This window comes from Pseudophryne corroboree, chromosome 7, assembly GCF_028390025.1.
Source record: "Pseudophryne corroboree isolate aPseCor3 chromosome 7, aPseCor3.hap2, whole genome shotgun sequence".
Taxonomy (NCBI): domain Eukaryota; kingdom Metazoa; phylum Chordata; class Amphibia; order Anura; family Myobatrachidae; genus Pseudophryne; species Pseudophryne corroboree.
Genome location: NC_086450.1, coordinates 450558639 through 450579184, shown reverse-complemented (window position 1 = coordinate 450579184; position 20546 = coordinate 450558639). Strand labels below are relative to the sequence as shown.

Here is a 20546-nt window from a genome sequence, read left to right as displayed (position 1 = left end):
GCTTCATGAATAGACCGCTCAGTATCTTAATACACATATATTATATATATATATATATATATATATACACACATATACACACACATATACATATACTTACACACACACGCACACATACATACATACATACATACATACATTAAATTATATTATACATTTAGTTGCAAATGGTCACTATTACCACAAACTAATGGTAATTATTCTCCTTATTATAAATCAGCCTCAATCCACCATTCTATACCCTGGGTAAATGCGATTGTCCAACTGGGCGATTAGTGAAGAAAAGGATGATGGGTAAATAATAACCAGGTCAGGCCGGTGTGATATCCCAGCATGAGACTGAACCACGGAGACAGCCCTGAGTAAATGTTTGCAGAGTATGTGAGGGGAACACTTCATATGCTGCATTGATTTGCTGGGAAGGTGATAAGAGCTGAATGGAAATTCAGTGACACCTGCAATGGGTGAGAAGATTACACAGGGGACAGCGGCTTCTGCGGCCCAGTGCACAGGATTGACCGGAAAATGCTTTCCATCGTTAAGATTGTTTTATTGCTTTCACTTCCTCTTATTCCCTTTTCCATTACGCCTGGCCTCACTTTCCTACTTCTCACCTCCATGACAGATGCCGAACTACAATTCACATATTAGGGTAACTGAGAAGTGTTCCGGCAAAATCTTCTGCGGAATTCAGCGGGGGCTGTGGGAGAGGGAGATTCAGAAGACGCGCAATGTTTCTGAGCTGGCAGGAGTGGTCTTCTGCTGCTGAGGGTCTGTAGCCCATTCACTTCAATGTCGGATGTTCTGTGCCTTTCAGAGATGCCTACTAGTTTTTTCCACATGGTTATTCCAGATTCTGCCCGCTAGAACCAGTCTGACTGTTCTCCTCTGACCCCTCTCATTAATGAGGCGTTTTCACCCACACGCAGGATGTTTTTTGTTTTGTGCCACATTCTCTGTAAACTCTGGAGACTGTTGTGTACGTGAAAATGCCATCTGGCACCAGCTATCATTCCATGGTCATAGGGCCTAATTCAGCATGAGTTATAGACGTGCGAAATACGCACATTTACAACTCTTTACTGTGACATGCGGGAGGGATGCCCAGCACAGGGCAAGTCCGTCCCGCAAGCCGAGTCCTGCTGCCTCCCCATCCCCCCCCCCCTCCATCCCCGGGCAAACATGCGAAAGCATCGCACGACGGCGTTGCTCTCGCATGTTTAGGGTTGCCCTCTGCCTACGCAACCTAGCTGCGAAGTCAGACGGCTACCCGCCATCTTTTGGCGACGCAAATTGTCCGGACACTCCGGACCGCGCCCCCTCAATTGCCGCTGTGACCCCCCCTAAAGCGTCCCCTTCCGCCACATGAACGTGTCTGCCTATCAATCAATTAGAGGCGTTCGCACATGTGAGATACCGTCGCATCTCACAGTGTGTTGACGCACGCGCACGCTGCGCCTGATTCAGACCTGAACGCTGTTGTACGAAATGGTACACTGGCCAATTATCGAATGACTGCGCATGCGTATGGATTGTAATGCGCAGCCGCCAGGCCAAACTGTGAAAAAATAAGATTTTACTTACCGATAAATCTATTTCTCGTAGTCCGTAGTGGATGCTGGGGACTCCGTCAGGACCATGGGGAATAGCGGCTCCGCAGGAGACAGGGCACAAAAGTAAAAGCTTTAGGATCAGGTGGTGTGCACTGGCTCCTCCCCCTATGACCCTCCTCCAAGCCTCAGTTAGGATACTGTGCCCGGACGAGCGTACACAATAAGGAAGGATTTTGAATCCCGGGTAAGACTCATACCAGCCACACCAATCACACTGTACAACCTGTGATCTGAACCCAGTTAACAGCCTGATAACAGCGGAGCCTCTGAAAAGATGGCTCACAACAATAATAACCCGATTTTTGTAACAATAACTATGTACAAGTATTGCAGACTATCCGCACTTGGGATGGGCGCCCAGCATCCACTACGGACTACGAGAAATAGATTTATCGGTAAGTAAAATCTTATTTTCTCTGACGTCCTAGTGGATGCTGGGGACTCCGTCAGGACCATGGGGATTATACCAAAGCTCCCAAACGGGCGGGAGAGTGCGGATGACTCTGCAGCACCGAATGAGAGAACTCCAGGTCCTCTTTAGCCAGGGTATCAAATTTGTAGAATTTTACAAACGTGTTCTCCCCCGACCACGTAGCTGCTCTGCAGAGTTGTAATGCCGAGACCCCTCGGGCAGCCGCCCAGGATGAGCCCACCTTCCTTGTGGAATGGGCCTTGACAGATTTAGGCTGTGGCAGGCCTGCCACAGAATGTGCAAGTTGAAATGTGCTACAAATCCAACGAGCAATCGTCTGCTTAGACGCAAGAGCACCCAGTTTGTTGGGTGCATACAGGATAACAGCGAGTCAGTTTTCCTGACTCCAGCCGTCCTGGAAACCTATATTTTCAGGGCCCTGACAACATCTAGCAACTTGTAGTCCTCCAAGTCCCTAGTAGCCGCAGGTACCACAATAAGCTGGTTCAGGTGAAACGCTGACACCACCTTAGGAAGAAACTGGGGACGAGTCCGCAGCTCTGCCCTGTCCGAATGGACAATCAGATATGGCTTTTGTGAGACAAAGCCGCCAATTCTGACACTCGCCTGGCCGAGGCCAGGGCCAACAGCATGGTCACTTTTCATGTGAGATATTTAAAATCCACAGATTTGAGCGGTTTAAAATGTGATTTGAGGAATCCCAGAACTACGTTGAGATCCCACAGTGCCACTGGAGGCACAAAAAGGGGGTTGTATATGCAATACTCCCTTGACAAACTTCTGGACTTCAGGAACTGAAGCCAATTCTTTCTGGAAGAAAATCGACAGGGCCGAAATTTGAACCTTAATGGACCCCAATTTGAGGCCCATAGACACTCCTGTTTGCAGGAAATGCAGGAATCGACCGAGTTGAAATTTCTTCGTGGGGCCTTCCTGGCCTCACACCACGCAACATATTTTCGCCACATGTGGTGATAATGTTTTGCGGTCACCTCCTTCCTGGCTTTGACCAGGGTAGGAATGACCTCTTCCGGAATGCCTTTTTCCCTTAGGATCTGGCGTTCCACCGCCATGCCGTCAACGCAGCCGCGGTAAGTCTTGGAACAGACCTGGTACTTGCTGAAGCAAGTCCCTTCTTAGCGGCAGAGGCCATGAGTCCTCTGTGAGCATTTCTTGAAGTTCCGGGTGCCACGTCCTTCTTGGCCAATCCGGAGCCACGAGTATAGTTCTTACTCCTCTACGTCTTATAATTCTCAGTACCTTGGTTATGAGAAGCAGAGGAGGGAACACATACACCGACTGGTACACCCACGGTGTTACCAGAACGTCCACAGATATTGCTTGAGGGTCTCTTGACCTGGCGCAATACCTGTCCAGTTTTTTGTTCAGGCGGGACGCCATCATGTCCACCTTTGGTCTTTCCCAACGGTTCACAATCATGTGGAATACTTCCCGATGAAGTCCCCACTCTCCCGGGTGGAGGTCGTGCCTGCTGAGGAAGTCTGCTTCCCAGTTGTCCACTCCCGGAATGAACACTGCTGACAGTGCTATCACATGATTTTTCGCCCAGCGAAGAATCCTTGCAGTTTCTGCCATTGCCCTCCTGCTTCTTGTGCCGCCCTGTCTGTTTACGTGGGCGACTGCCGTGATGTTGTCCCACTGGATCAATACCGGCTGACCTTGAAGCAGAGGTCTTGCTAAGCTTAGAACATTGTAAATTGCCCTTAGCTCCAGTATATTTATGTGGAGAGAAGTCTCCAGACTTGATCACACTCCCTGGAAATTTTTTCCCTGTGTGACTGCTCCCCAGCCTCTCAGGCTGGCATCCGTGGTCACCAGGACCCAGTCCTGAATGCCGAATCTGCGGCCCTTTAGTAGATGAGCACTCTGCAGCCACCGCAGAAGAAACACCCTTGTCCTTGGAGACAGGGTTATCCGCTGATGCATCTGAAGATGCGATCCGGACCATTTTTCCAGCAGATCCCACTGAAAAGTTCTTGCGTGAAATCTACCGAATGGAATCGCTTCGTAAGAAGCCACCATTTTTCCCAGGACCCTTGTGCAATGATGCACTGACACTTTTCCTGGTTTTAGGAGGTTCCTGACTAGCTCGGATAACTCCCTGGCTTTCTTCTCCGGGAGAAACACCTTTTTCTGGACTGTGTCCAGAATCATCCCTAGGAACAGCAGACGTGTCGTCGGAAACAGCTGCGGTTTTGGAATATTTAGAATCCACCCGTGCTGTCGTAGAACTACTTGAGATAGTGCTACTCCGACCTCCAACTGTTCTCTGGACCTTGCCCCTATCAGGAGATCGTCCATTTTCTTTGAAGAAGAATCATCATTTCGGCCATTACCTTGGTAAGGACCCGGGGTGCCGTGGACAATCCAAACGGCAGCGTCTGAAACTGATAGTGACAGTTCTGTACCACGAACCTGAGGTACCCTTGGTGAGAAGGGCAAATTGGGACATGGAGGTAAGCATCCCTGATGTCCCGGGACACCATATAGTCCCCTTCCTCCTGGTTCGCTATCACTGCTCTGAGTGACTCCATCTTGATTTGAACCTTTGTATGTAAGTGTTCAACTATTTCAGATTTAGAATAGGTCTCACCGAGCCGTCTGGCTTCAGTACCACAATATAGTGTGGAATAATACCCCTTTCCTTGTTGTAGGAGGGGTACTTTGATTATCACCTGCTGGGAATACAGCTTGTGAATTGTTTCCACTACTGCCTCCCTGTCGGAGGGAGACGTTGGTAAAGCAGACTTCAGGAACCTGCGAGGGGGAGACGTCTCGAATTTCCAATCTGTACCCCTGGGATACTACTTGTAGGATCCAGGGGTCCACTTGCGAGTGAGCCCACTGCGTGCTGAAACTCTTGAGACGACCCCCCCCCACCGCACCTGAGTCCGCTTGTACGGCCCCAGCGTCATGCTGAGGACTTGGCAGAAGCGGTGGAGGGCTTCTGTTTCTGGGAATGGGCTGCCTGCTGCAGTCTTCTTCCCTTTCCTCTATCCCATGGCAGATATGACTGGCCTTTTGCCCGCTTGCCCTTATGGGGACGAAAGGACTGAGGCTGAAAAGACGTTGTCTTTTTCTCCTTTATACGGCAATACTTCCATGTGCCGTTTGGAATCTGCATCACCTGACCACTGTCGTGTCCATAAACAACTTCTGGCAGATATGGACATCGCACTTACTCTTGATGCCAGAGTGCAAATATCCCTCTGTGCATCTCGCATATATAGAAATGCATCCTTTAAATGCTCTATAGTCAATAAAATACTGTCCCTGTCAAGGGTATCAATATTTTCAGTCAGGGAATCCGACCAAGCCACCCCAGCGCTGCACATCCAGGCTGAGGCGATCGCTGGTCGCAGTATAACACCAGTATGTGTGTATATACTTTTTAGGATATTTTCCAGCCTCCTATCAGCTGGCTCCTTGAGGGCGGCCCTATCTGGAGACGGTACCGCCACTTGTTTTGATAAGCGTGTGAGCGCCTTATCCACCCTAAGGGGTGTTTCCCAACGCGCCCTAACTTCTGGCGGGAAAGGGTATACCGCCAATAATTTTCTATCGGGGGAAACCCACGCATCATCACACACTTCATTTAATTTATCTGATTCAGGAAAAACTACAGGTAGTTTTTTCACACTCCACATAATACCCTTTTTTGTGGTACTTGTAGTATCAGAAATATGTAACACCTCCTTCATTGCCCTTAACAAGTAACGTGTGGCCCTAAAGGAAAATACGTTTGTTTCTTCACCGTCGACACTGGAGTCAGTGTCCATGTCTGTGTCTGTGTCGACCGACTGAGGTAAAAGGACGTTTTAACGCCCCTGACGGTGTTTGAGACGCCTGGACAGGTACTAATTGGTTTGCCGGCCGTCTCATGTCGTCAACCGACCTTGCAGCGTGTTGACATTATCACGTAATTCCTTAAATAAGCCATCCATTCCGGTGTCGACTCCCTAGAGAGTGACATCACCATTACAGGCAATTGCTCCGCCTCCTCACCAACATCGTCCTCATACATGTCGACACACACGTACCGACACACAGCACACACACAGGGAATGCTCTGATAGAGGACAGGACCCCACTAGCCCTTTGGGGAGACAGAGGGAGAGTTTGCCAGCACACACCAAAAACGCTACAATTATACAGGGACAACCTTTATATAAGTGTTTTTCCCTTATAGCATTTTAATATATATAGTCATATCGCCAAATAAGTGCCCCCCCTCTCTGTTTTAACCCTGTTTCTGTAGTGCAGTGCAGGGGAGAGCCTGGGAGCCTTCCCACCAGCATTTCTGTGAGGGAAAATGGCGCTGTGTGCTGAGGAGAATAGGCCCCGCCCCCTTTTCGGCGGGCTTCTTCTCCCGTTTTTCTGAGACCTGGCAGGGGTTAAATACATCCATATAGCCCCCAGGGGCTATATGTGATGTATTTTTAGCCAGAAAGGTACTATCATTGCTGCCCAGGGCGCCCCCCCCCCAGCGCCCTGCACCCTCAGTGACCGCTGCTATGAAAGTGTGCTGACAACAATGGCGCACAGCTGCAGTGCTGTGCGCTACCTTATGAAGACTGAAAAGTCTTCTGCCGCCGGTTTCTGGACCTCTTCACTTTTCGGCATCTGCAAGGGGGTCGGCGGCGCGGCTCCGGGACGAACCCCAGGGTGAGACCTGTGTTCCGACTCCCTCTGGAGCTAATGGTGTCCAGTAGCCTAAGAAGCCAATCCATCCTGCACGCAGGTGAGTTCACTTCTCTCCCCTAAGTCCCTCGTAGCAGTGAGCCTGTTGCCAGCAGGACTCACTGAAAATAAAAAACCTAACAAACTTTTACTCTAAGCAGCTCTTTAGGAGAGCCACCTAGATTGCACCCTTCTCGGCCGGGCACAAAAATCTAACTGAGGCTTGGAGGAGGGTCATAGGGGGAGGAGCCAGTGCACACCACCTGAACCTAAAGCTTTTACTTTTGTGCCCTGTCTCCTGCGGAGCCGCTATTCCCCATGGTCCTGACGGAGTCCCCAGCATCCACTAGGACGTCAGAGAAAATCCTGTTTTTTTTATCGCTAGGCGAACGCAGGCTGATTGACAGGAGGCGGACGTTTGTGGGTGGTAACTGGCGGTTTCTGGGAGTGTCAGGAAAAACGCAGACGTTCCCAAGCGTATTCAGGGAGGGTGTGTGACGTCAGCTCCGGCCCCGATCAGCCTGTTTGTATCGCACTGTAGGAGTAAGTCCTGAGCTACGCACAGACTGCACACACTGGGAAAATCATTTGATGGTGAGTGAGTTACAGATGTCCTCTGTCTGGTAAAATTTTTGCACGGTGTACGCATGCATTCGCACACTTGTACGGGGCGGGTTTTCACTCTATGGGTGGCGGCTATCTGATCGCAGACCAGGTCTGAATTAGGCATGGAGCATTACGTAGGGTGGCAGCAGGAGCTGTGAGGCCTAATATTACATTACTGCCTCACAGCTTCTGCTGCCACCCTACATAATGTCTCTTTGCCGACATATTCTGGCAGAATCCAGTGGAAACCCAATTCTACAATTTATGTATATGCTGTACTCACTTGTCACACAAATGAGTAATACCTACAAATGAGTGCACACTCAAAAAAAAAAAGGAGACAAAAGGTCAACTGCACGAATGTCTTATTGTCTAAATACTAGCTGAGTGACACAGTACACGTATTCCCAATGGGGGTAATTCAGACCTGATCATAGATGTGCTTAACTTAGCACATCTACAGTCAGGCGCACTGACATGTGGGGCACAGACTAGTCCGCCCCCGCATGTCAGAGCCGACCCCTCCGTACAAGTACAAAAGCATTGCACAGCGGCAATGTTTTTGTACTTGAAGAGTAACTCCCCACCAGTGCAGCTCCTGCGTGCTGGCAGGGAGCTACCCGTCGCTGTGAGGGTCTCAGCGGCTGCGGGTGACATCACACAGTCGCCGCGGCCCGCCCCCCCAACGGTCCGGGCACGCCAGCGTTGCGCGGACCACGCCCCCTAAACAGCAGCCAAACGCCACCAGTCCACCCCCTCCCGCTTCTGCCTGTCAATCAGGCAGAGGCGATCGCAGGGCTGAGACAGCCGTCGGATGTCTGGCATGCGCCGGCGCACAGCGGCGCCGGAGCATGCGCAGTTCAGACCTGATCGACCGATCAGGTCTGAATTAGGCCCAATATGTTATGAGTCGGTCCTATACAGTAAGAATGACGTTCCTATTTATGGGGCTGGATAACTCTTGTTGGCCCCAACACGCAAAGTTGCAGCAAAGTTTTTCCACTTCCTTATGCAGGTAAACCGCTGAGCGAAATAACTCAAAGTCCAATGTACCGGAATCTAATTATATAATAATATATTACAGTGAATTGTTATTCCTGCACAGCAACGTTCACTCTCCCTGCCCCCATCTCTCCTCAGCACTTCTATTGCCTCCTGTGTTAATACCTACTAACAACAATTCCCACCGACACTGCTGCCCTATCGGTGTTACTACGGTAACACTCGGAACCTGACATGCTGTCACCGACTTTAGCGTCATACCCTAAGTCGTGTCTTCCTCCGCCCCCAGTAAAAACTCAAAGCAGCAACTTAACTCTGGCACTGCCGGAGGACGTAGCTCCTGACGGCCAAACTGAGGCTTCGGGAATTTTTGTGTGTGAGCGGAATATCTTTTTTTTTTTTTTCAGGCATAAAACCCATTAAAAGGGAAAATAAAAAGTTGCTGAAAATACAAAAATGACACAGCTCCGGCTCTGCATCAGTCAGACGCAAGTGAGAATCGAGGCTCTTAATCAGGCATAAATTTTCCGTATGTATTCGGTGTTGGTTTTCGCCGCTACGCTCCTATTCAAACACATTTACTCGTCAGCTGACGTCTCTAAATAAAGCCGTCTCGTTTTCGGGGCTTAATTGCTCTGTTAGCAGAATGTGGGAGAGTGCGTGCCGTTTCCCAGTTCAGCAAAAAAAACAAAAAAAAATCACAAAAATGAAAAAAAAGAAAGAAAAAAAAAACAGAACCAGGTCTATAAATATCTGTCTGGTAATGAGATGGATCTGTGAGAGTGCTAAGAAGTAAGTAGTGATACTCGGTGTGTGAATATAAAGCAATGTATAATACGCCACGGACGGCCAGCGAGAGATGATCCTGTTGTTGAGGTGCCCGGATTGTTTGGGAACGGAATCCATACTCGGTGTAAATGGTTGCTTGCTGTGAGATCGGTAACTCACACCCTGTGCCTCATGCCTCACTGTAGTGTGCACTCTAGCTGGTGGTCTGGGGTTTTCCAGACAGTAATGCCTCTGACCCTTGATATTTTATAAACCTGCACCAGAGATATTTTTTATGGTACACTTGGGGCAATTCAGGTTTGTTAGCAAACCAAAAAAGCGAGCAATTGAGCAAAACCAAGCTGCACTGCAGGTGGGGCAGATGTAACACGTGCAGAGAGAGTTAGATTTGGGTGGGTTATATTGTTTCTTTGCAGGGCAAATACTGGCTGCTTTATTTTTACACTGCAATTTAGATTTCAGTTTGAACACACTCCATGCAAATCTAACTCTCTCTGCACACGTTACATCTGTCCCACCTGCAGTGCACATGGTTTTGCCTTTTAGTGTGCTTTTTTGGTTTGCTAACAAACCTGAATAACCCCCATTGTGTTACAGTTTCACCTACTCTCACGGGTACCTGGCCATGAATGAATCACAGCACTTGTCCTTTTGCGTCTTCAGTGCCTCGTGCCTCCTGCCCTCAATGGTGTCACTATTTTTCTGAACTGATAGGGATCGCTATGTGAATATTGCTTAACTAGTAACAAAAATTGGATGGAGTAACTTGCGCCCACCAGCTGCAGCTCAATCACCACTTGCAAGAGCACCAAGTATTGTTCAACATATTTAAAATATAAAAGTAAGTGGTTCTCAAGCGCTGCTAGAACTTCACAGGAGAGTCCTGTTTTCGATGTTCTGTTGACCCCCCAAAAATGAGATGCGTTCACGTAAAGGTTTCTTTGTTCTTCTGCTGTTCACACTTCTTACATGACACAATGGTAATCCCTTTCTGTTTTACGGGATTACCATTGTGTCATGTAAGAAGTGTGAACAGCAGAAGAACAAAGAAACCTTTACGTGGACGCATCTCATTTTTTTGGGTCAACAGAACATTGAAAACAGGACTGTCCTGTGAAGTTCTAGCAGCGCTTGAGGACCACTTACTTTTATATTTTGAATATTGCCTACAGAATGGCTGCCTCTGCTGGGTGTAGTTGTTGAGTACACTTTAAGAGGGGTATTAACCCACCCCCCCCATAGAGCTCCAGCCCTTGGTGCCATATAGATGGGTCCTCTATACAGTAAGTGCATGACAAAATTATTAGTGAACACTTTAAAAATAATCCTCCAAAATTCAGGGCAGCATGGACAAGAGTTAGCAGTGTAACCACACAGCACTGGGGACATACTGTGGGTTTGGTTCTAATCGGGGTCCAATTATGTGTGGAGTTTGTATGTTCTCGTTATGCTTAGTTTCCTCCTGCGATACAAACACAGACTGCTAGGATAACTAGCTGCCAAGCAAAATGGACTCTCGTGTGTGTGTACCAGGGGATATAACGATAATTTCTGATAGCACTGAATATGATGACACTAATATATATATATATATATATATATATAAAATATCAAAATCATAATAATAAAAATCCCATTGAGTTACATTTTCATAACAGAAAGTCTGGGCTAAGTCATGACACATCAGGTGTTTTTGTGCAAGGAATGCCCCATAGGCTGACAGTATTGGCTGCTACAGTAACTGGCTGCTGTACCTCTAGGAAGGCTCAACCTTCGCACAAGTGAAACGCGTTTGGTATGAGGCCTTCAGTTTTCGGCAGCATCTCTCAGGCACAAATCCTTGCATAGAGTTGTGAAACATATCAGTGCTTGGACCGGTCCGTACTTGTTGGGACCACCCCTCCTCCTGACCGGATTGGTATATTTACTACATGGATAATCCACCCATGCCGTCATTCATTGAGAGACCAACGCAATTCAATATTACAACTTACAGTAGACTCCTAGACAATATCTGGACTATTGGGAGGTATCTGCATGGTGTGGCAAGAAAATTATAACAGAAGGTCAGCGATCACACATGCTATATTATAGTTATCGACAGGCATGTCCGACCTATGTCCGGCCTTCCCGCATGTCCTTCCCTTTTGGGTTAGGACAGACTGGTTACTAACTCCATGAAAGAGCAAGCAATACCTAAAGACCCGTTCCACCGCAAGATGGAATCAGTCAAACATAAAAACTGCTGAACGCCCTCAAATTTTTGGTTTGCCAAGAAGTCTGATTAAACGGAACCCACCTCCATTCAACCTCTGGCAAACTGCTGGCTGGCATATCATGTGCAGATAGCATATTACCCCTATGATAAGCAAACTAAATATGACGCAATCTGGGCCCCCGGGTTCTTTACAGTTCAGGCACTAACTCCTCCTTCACACTGAGGAGATCTAATTCCTAACTTCATGCACCTTGTGGAGCTACTGCTTAGAAGATATACCGAATGTTATGTTACTTTAATAAAAGTCACTTGTTTATGCGATCTGCAATTTTTGAAAAATAAAATAAAAAAGATACCAAATTTTCCGAAACTGCTTGCCGATTCCACAAAGTCATTGGTTTTAGCATCATAATAAAATAGAAAATAAAATGACTTACTTCAACTGTGCCATAAAAACGGAGCTTACCTCATCTGTCGTGAGTGGCATACAAATGCGGTACTCTTTCACCAGCATCCTGATGTAATAGCTGGGAGTCACCTCTGGAGGGCAGACTAAGAGAGACAGGAATATGTATGGAAAAAAATGTTCTCCAGGACCCTGGGGTAAAAATAAACAAGTTAGTGTTATGAGTGGGGCCGCAGGTCCAGCTGTAATTTCACTGATCCGGTATATGATGTGGGCAAGTCCTGTTGGAGTACATTTGGTCTGACAGACATATTTAGCAATAGCGGTTAGCGGTACCCACAATAAGATGGGGGTCATTATTTAAAAATAGGGACATATGCAGGGACAAAAAATCCTGTGATTGTTCCTTATTCCACGATAAACAGTAATATCATACTTGCGTACACACTTTTGGGGAGTCCTCCTGGCCTCCCTGGATAAGGGGGCAAGTCAGAATTGTGTGGTGGGGGATGGGGCCTGATGATGCTTAACGTGTCAACACTTCCCCACATAAGCAATAAAACATTTACACAATTTCCACGTCAAATACTAAACACTACTAATCATAAAGATTATAATAAACTCTGCAATATAACATAGGGTAAAATTTGAGGTGCTTAACATAATTTTGGCCAAAAACCTGCTAAGCGCCTCAAATTACCTCCATGTTATATTGCAAAGTTTATTATAACTATTCTGATTAGCAGTGTTTAGTATTTAGAGTGTGCACCTGCATTTTCTCTTTTTGTCTGTGTAGAGCTACAAGTCTCAGCATGGTAGCACCACTCATTACGTTTAGTATTAGGCTACAGCCACACATAGCGGCCAAGTGGGATGCCGCAGAATAGAGGCAGTGACACACAGGATTTCAATGTAACACAGTGCGACTCAGCCGCATAGGTGCCCATGTGCACTCTCCTTCCTACCAAGCAGCGGGACCCGCTTGGCCGCTAAGTGTGGCCGTAGCCTCAGGGTGTGCAGTCCAAGGCTCCCCCCATAATTTCCACATTTTGTTTGAGCTTTTTTCGGTACAAATATGTGCTGCCAATTGTGTACTCCCATCTCTCTGGGCCTATATGCTGGGATAGGTGGCAATTAAGGTTATCAGATCATCCCCTTTATATAAGGGACATATATGCCTTACGCAGATTGTATGGCTGCTGAAAACCAGAAGAAATGGAGACTTGAAGTCAGCAGCCCCACAACCTGTGTAACTCATATGCGTACACATTTCCTGCTTATACGCTATTGTTATTTCAGTTATGAACATCAGACGTTAATTATCATTCCAGCTGTGCCCTCAATGAAACCACACTCTCATGTAACAACACACATTGCCCGCCACTGTCACTCTTAAGACAGCCCTGAAATTGTTTTTGTTTTTTGTAACCTTATACCACTTGCCTGGCATGACCACACCTGACTGGACTCTCTCTGACATGGTCGCATCTGATGATGTGACCTGTCAGAAAGCCCACTGTGCGGCTGCAGGAAGAGAAGCTTCCTGCAACTGTCGCTCTCCAGAAGAGCTTTGTGGTCCCTCTGCTTAATGATTGCCCCCCCCCCCCCCCCTCCCTATGTGCCTCCCAGGCTCACAATCACCGCTGATAGGGCAGCTCGGAAGCACCCCCACCCAGCAACTGCAGACATAAGCAGCCGCTGGCACACAGTAAAATGCAGCCCCTTACCTTCCCTCTTGACCCCGGGAGGCTACAGGGAGCAGATGGCTCTGAAAATTAGAAGTCATAATAGTCGCGATGTTTAACCATCGATGGTCACGATGTTCCAACTATCTATGTCTGTGCCAATGTTTTAACAAAATAGTTTCACTTTCATTTTTTTTTATTTGAATTAAAATCATATTGGATATATCTTAAATAGGTATATAGAACCTAATTCAATCATTTTAAAAAAACTGCAATTTCTGAGCGGCTTTTGGAAAAATATTAGCCAGTTAAGTGGTCAAACCACTGCGCTTATTCATTCCATCTATACTGCCTCCATAACAATCCGCAGGCCAAAATAACCTTGCCATCAGCTGGACCCCATAGCCTGCAGCCAGGAGTGGGTTAGGCTGCTGAACGGGACAATTAGGGTTAGGCTGCAGGAGGGGTGGGTTAGGGTTAGGCTGCCGAAGAGGGTGGGTAAGGTTAGGCTGTGGGAGGGGTGGGTTAGGATGTCAAAGGGGACGGTTAGAGTTAGGCTGCAGGAGGGGTGAGTTAGGGTTAGGCTGCCGAAAAGGGTCGTTAGGGTTAGGATGCTGGTGGAGTGGGTTAGGATGCGGGAGGGGTGGTTTAGGATGTGGGAGGGGTGGGATAGAATGTGGGAGGAGTGGGTTAGGATGCGGGATGGGTGGGTTAGGATGAGGGAGGGAAGGGTTAGAATGAGGGAGGGAAAGGTTAGGATGCGGGAGTGGTGGGTTAGGATGAGGGAGGGAAGGGTTAGGGAAAGAATGAGGGAGGGGAAGGTTAGGATGCGGGAGTGGTGGGTTAGGATGAGGGAGGGAAGGGTTAGAATGAGGGAGGGAAAGGTTAGGATGCAGGAGTGGTGGGTTAGGATGAGGGAGGGAAGGGTTAGGGAAAGAATGAGGGAGGGGAGGGTTAGGATGCGGGAGGGGTGGGTTAGGATGCAGGAGGGGTGGGTTATGGTTAGGATGAGGAAGGGGAGGGTTAGAGTTAGAAGAATGCGGGAGGAGTGGGTTAGGCTGCTAAAGAGGGTCGTTAGGGTTAGGATGCTGGTGGAGTGGGTTAGGATGCGGGATGGGTGGGTTAGGATGCGGGAGGGGTGGGTTAGGATGCGGGATGGGTGGGTTAGGATGCGGGAGGAGTGGGTTAGGATGCGGGATGGGTGGGTTAGGATGCGGGAGGGGTGGGTTAGGATGCGGGAGGGGTGGGTTAGGATGCGGGAGGAGTGGGTTAGGCTGCGGGATGGGTGGGTTAGGATGAGGGAGGGAAGGGTTAGAATGAGGGAGGGGAAGGTTAGGATGCGGGAGGGGTGGGTTAGGATGCAGGAGGGGTGGGTTATGGTTAGGATGAGGAAGGGGAGGGTTAGAGTTAGAAGAATGCGGGAGGAGTGGGTTAGGCTGCTAAAGAGGGTGGTTAGGGTTAGGCTGTGGGAGGAGTGGGTTAGGATGTGGGAGGGATTGGTTAGGATTGGGATACGGGAGGGGTGGGATGGATGCGGGAGGGGTGGGTAAGGGTTAGGATGCCAAAGGGGACGGTTAGGCTGCAGGAGGGGTGAGTTAAGGTTAGGCTGCCGAAAAGGGTCGTTAGGGTTAGGATGCTGGTGGAGTGGGTTAGGATGCGGGATGGGTGGGTTAGGATGCGGGAGGGGTGGGTTAGGATGCGGGATGGGTGGGTTAGGATGCGGGAGGAGTGGGTTAGGATGCGGGAGGAGTGGGTTAGGATGAGGGAGGGAAGGGTTAGGGTTAGAATGAGGGAGGGGAAGGTTAGGATGCGGGAGTGGTGGGTTAGGATGCGGGACTAGTGGGTTAGGATGCGGGAGGAGTGGGTTAGGATGCGGGATGGGTGGGTTAGGATGAGGGAGGGAAGGGTTAGTGTTAGAATGAGGGAGGGGAAGGTTAGGATGCGGGAGTGGTGGGTTAGGATGCGGGAGGGGAGGGTTAGGGAAAGAATGAGGGAGGGGAGGGTTAGGATGCGGGAGTGGTGGGTTAGGATGAGGGAGGGAAGGGTTAGGGAAAGAATGAGGGAGGGGAGGGTTAGGATGCGGGAGTGGTGGGTTAGGATGAGGGAGGGAAGGGTTAGGGAAAGAATGAGGGAGGGGAGGGTTAGGATGCGGGAGTGGTGGGTTAGGATGCGGGAGGGGAGGGTTAGGATGCAGGAGGGGTGGGTTATGGTTAGGATGAGGAAGGGGAGAGTTAAGAGTTAGAAGAATGCGGGAGGAGTGGGTTAGGCTGTGGGAGGAGTGGGTTAGGATGTGGGAGGGATGGGTTAGGATTAGGATACAGGAGGGGTGGGATGGATGCGGGAGGGGTGGGTAAGGATTATGATGAGGGAGGGGTGGGTTAGGATGCGGGAGGGGTGGGTAAGGGTTAGGATGCCAAAGGGGACGGTAAGGCTGCAGGAGGGGTGAGTTAAGGTTAGGCTGCCAAAAAAGGGTCATTAGGGTTAGGATGCGGGAGGAGTGAAATAGGGCTAGGATGAGGGAGGGGGTGGGTTAGGATGAGGGAGGAATGGATTAGGGTTAGGATGCGGGAGGGGAGAGTTACAGTTAGGATGAGGGAGGGGTGGGTTAGGATTCCTCTGCCAGTATTGTGACCGTCGGGATTCCTCTGCCAGTATTGTGACCGTCGGGATTCCTTTGCCAGTATTGTGACCGTCGGGATTCCTCTGCCAGTATTGTGACCCTCTGGATTCCTCTGCCAGTATTGTGACCGTCGGGATTCCTCTGCCAGTATTGTGACGGTCGGGATTCCTCTGCCAGTATTGTGACCGTCGGGATTCCTCTGCCAGTATTGTGACCGTCGGGATCTGTATATTGTTCCCAACCCCTTGCAGTGCCGTACAGAGTAAAGTGCACTAGTCCCGGTTGCAGTGGGGCCTACAAACTAATTTCCCTATCTCAGCCAGCAAGGATGCACGTCAGGAACAATTTTACCAGAAGCAAATTAACCATGATGTTGGACCATGGGCGGTGGAACCTAAGCATCCAGTACAAACCCAATGCAAACACAGAGCCATTTTCCCGGGTCTTCAGGAAAATGTCCCCATTATACATGCACCCATGTTACGGCCATTGCTGAGAACTAAATATCCCCCTTAAAATGTAAAAGGAATTCGAAAGACTTATTTTAAAATTAAACAATGTGTGTATGACCAGTAAAACCCCCCCAATGGTGCTGTGGTGTTATTGCACCGTTGTACCCAGAAAGCAGGCTAATGTTCTCATTATAACTTTGCATGCCAGGACCTCTGATCCTTTGAAATCCACAGTCGAGAGTTCATTTGAGCTCACCAGACTGACATGCCAGCTGCTGCGCAATTTAATCCATGCGGATAAACTTATAAATAATGTTTTCTCCTTACAATGACTGTGATCACAAGCTTACAGCACAGGAGGTATTGCAGCTGCAGCCAGCGTGGTCTGTAAGACTATGTGTTTACGGCTGGTTTAACCCGTTCTGTGCCGTTACACTCTAAACCAGAGCCTTTTCCTCCCTTCCACAAGCTATGATATGGATTGGATTTGTGTTAAGACAAATATTATTATTTTTATACAAGGGACTTAATTTACTGATTTCTTCATAAAGAAAATTGCTTTAATACATAAAAACTAGAGATGTGGGGCGGGCACTTTTCGTGTTTTGTGTTTTTGTTCTAATTCCACTTTCATGTTTTGGATCTGGATGATTTTTGAAAAAAACGTAAAAAGAGCTAAAATGACAGAATTTGGGGGTAATTTTGCTCCTACGGTATTATTAACACCAATAACATTCATTTCCACGCATTTCCAGTCTATTCTGAACACCTCACAATATTGTTTTTAGGCCTAAAAGTTGCTGTATGACGAGGTGGCTGTATGACTAAGCTAAGTGACACAAGTGTGCGGCACAAACACCTGGCCCATCTAGGAGTGTCACTGCAGTTGCAGACAAGATGGCACTATTCAAAAACTAGTCCCCGAACAGCACATGATGCAAAGAAGAAAAAGAGGTGCAATGAGGTTGCTGGATGACTAAGCTAAGCGACACAAGTGTGCGGCACAAACACCTGGCCCATCTAGTAGTGTCACTGCAGTTGCAGACAAGATGGCACTATTCAAAAACTAGTCCCCGAACAGCACATGATGCAAAGAAGAAAAAGAGGTGCAATGAGGTAGCTGGATGGCCAAGCCAAGCCACACAAGTGTGCGGCACAAACACCTGGCCCATCTAGGAGTGGCACTGCAGTTACAGACAGGATGGCACTTAAAAAAACTAGTCCTCAAACAGCACATGATGCAAAGAAGAAAAAGAGGTGCAAGATGGAATTGTCCTTGGGCCCTACCACCCACCCTTATGTTGTATAAACAGGACATGCACACTTTAACAAACCAATCATTTCAGCGACAGGGTCTGCCACACGACTGTGGCTGAAATGACTGGTTTGTTTGGGCCCCCATCAAAAAAGAAGCAATCAATCTCTCCTTGCACAAACTGGCTCTACAGAGCCAAGATGTCGACCTCATCCTCATCCTCCGATTCCTCACCACTTTCACTGTGTACATCCTCCTCACAGCGTATTAATTCGTCCCCACTGGAATCCACCATCACAGGTCCCTGTGTACTTTCTGGAGGCAATTGCTGGTAAAGGTCTTCCCGGAGGAATTTATAATTCATTTTGATGAACATCATCTTCTCCACATTTAGTGGAAGTAACCTCCTACGCCGATCGCTGACAAGGTTACCGGCTGCACTAAACACTCTTTCGGACTACACACTGGAGGGGCGGCAACTTAGGTAAAATAAAGCCAGTTTGTGCAAGGGCAACCAAATTGCCTCTTTTTCCTGCCAGTATACGTACGGACTGTCTGACATGCCTACTTGGATGCTGTCACTCATATAATCCTCCACCATTCTTTCAGTCCTTCAGTCCGGACCAGATGTCAGCTTTCGCTCCTGACTGCCCTGCACCACCGCCAGCGGGTGGGCTAGGAAACCTTATCCTTTTCCTTGCAGCCCCAGTGGCGGGAGAAATTGAAGGACGAGCTGCTGACGGGTCATGTTCCGCTTGAGTTGACAATTTACTCACCAGCAGGTCTTTGCACCTCTGCAGACTTGTGTCTGCCGGAAAGAGAGATACAACGTAGGCTTTAAACCTAGGATCGATCATGGTGGGCAAAATGTAGTGCTCTGATTTCAACAGATTGACCACCCTTGAATCCTGGCAAAGCGAATGAAGGGCTCCCTCCACAAGTCCCACATACTTTGCGGAATCGCTCCGTCTTAGCTCCTCCTTCAATTTCTCCAGCTGCTTCTGCAAAAGCCTGATGAGGGGAATGACCTGACTCAAGCTGGCAGTGTCTGAACTGACTTCACGTGTGGCAAGTTCGAATGGCTGGAGAACCTTGCACAAGACGGAATCCTTCTCCACTGCGCTTGAGTCAGGTGCATTACCCCTCCTTTGCCTATATCGTAGGTGGATGTATAGTCTTGAATGGCCTTTTGCTGCTCCTCCGTCCTCTGAAGCATATAGAGTGTTGAATTCCACCTCGTTACCACCTCTTGCTTCAGCTGATGGCGGGGCAGGTTCAGGAGTGTTTGCTGGTGCTCCAGGCTTCGGCACGCGGTGGCTGAATGCCGAAAGTGGCCCGCAATTTTTCTGGCCACCGACAGCATCGCCTGCACACCCCTGTCATTTTTCAAAAAATTCTGCACCACCAGATTAATTGTATGTGCAAAACATGGGACGTGCTGGAATTTGCCCAGATGTAATGCACGCACAATATTGGTGGCGTTGCCCGATATCACAAATCGTCAGGAGAGTCCAATTGGGGTATGCCAATCTGCGATGATGTTCCTCAGTTTCCGTAAGAGGTTGTCAGCTGTGTGCCTCTTCTGGAAAGCGGTGATACATAGCGTAGCCTGCCTAGGAACGAGTTGGCGTTTGCAAGATGCTGCTACTGGTGCCGCTGCTGTTGTTGCTGCGGGAGGCAATACATCTACCCAGTGGGCTGTCACAGTCATGTAGTCCTTAGTCTGCCCTGTTCCACTTGTCCACATGTCCGTGGTTAAGTGGACACTGGATACAACCGCATTTTGTAGGACACTGGTGACTCTTTTTCTGACGTCTGTGTACATTCTCGGTATCGACTGCCTAGAGAAGTGGAACCTAGATGGGATTTGATTCCGGGGACACAGTACCTCAAACAATTCTCTAAGTCTCACTGAACTAATGGCGGATACCAGACGCATGTCTAACACCAACATAGCTGTCAAGGCCTCAGTTATCCGCTTTGCAAAAGGATGACTGCTGTCATATTTCATCTTCCTCACAAAGGACTGTTGGACAGTCAATTGCTTACTGGAAGTAGTACACGTGGTCTTCCGACTTCCCCTCTGTGATGACGATCGACTCCCAGCAGCAACAACAGTAGCGGAAGCAACAGCAGCAGTAGGTGTACCACTCAAGGATCCTCTGGAGGAATCCCAATTAGGAGAGAGCTCCTCAGTCTTGACAGTGACATGGCCTGCAGAACTACTGACGTTCCTGACTGAGGAGGAAGTTGACGTTGAGGGAGTTGGTGGTGTGGCTTGCAGGAGCTTGGGTACAGGAGGAAGAAGGGATTTAGGTGTCAGTGGACTGCTTACGCTCTTACCCAAAGTTTCACAACTTGACACTGACTTCTGATGAATGTGCAGCAGGTGACGTATAAGGGAGGATGTTCCTAGGTGGTTAACATCCTACCCCTACTTATTACAGATTGACAGAGGCAACAGATGGCTTGACACCTGTTGTCCGGATTTATGGAGAAATAATTCCACACCGAAGAGGTTGCTTTTTGGTAGTTTGCCCAGGCATCACAATGGGCTTCTTCATTCCAATGGACAACAGGTGTCTCCCCCGCAGAGTCGGCTATAGGTATAGGCAAACTAGGCAATTGCCTAGGGCATTTGATATGCCTAGGGGCATCAGCAGCATCTGCTGATTAAAATGATATGCGGCATGCCTATATTCTGAGTGTAGCATTTCATATGCAGATACAGCCACAGTCTCACACAGTATATAGGCATGCTGCATA

The 20546-nt window shown here is 48.5% G+C and overlaps 1 protein-coding gene across 1 annotated transcript in view; it reads right to left on the bottom strand.

Moving 5' to 3' along the window:
- The window catches only part of LOC134945630 (cytoplasmic phosphatidylinositol transfer protein 1-like), a 124345-nt gene that overhangs the window by 80317 nt on the left and 23482 nt on the right, over positions 1–20546 (bottom strand). The window contains exon 2 of the mRNA XM_063935050.1: positions 11829–11960. Within this exon, the coding sequence (XP_063791120.1) occupies positions 11829–11876 (48 nt within the window). The 5' untranslated portion in view covers positions 11877–11960. The remainder of the gene's footprint in view (positions 1–11828; positions 11961–20546) is intronic.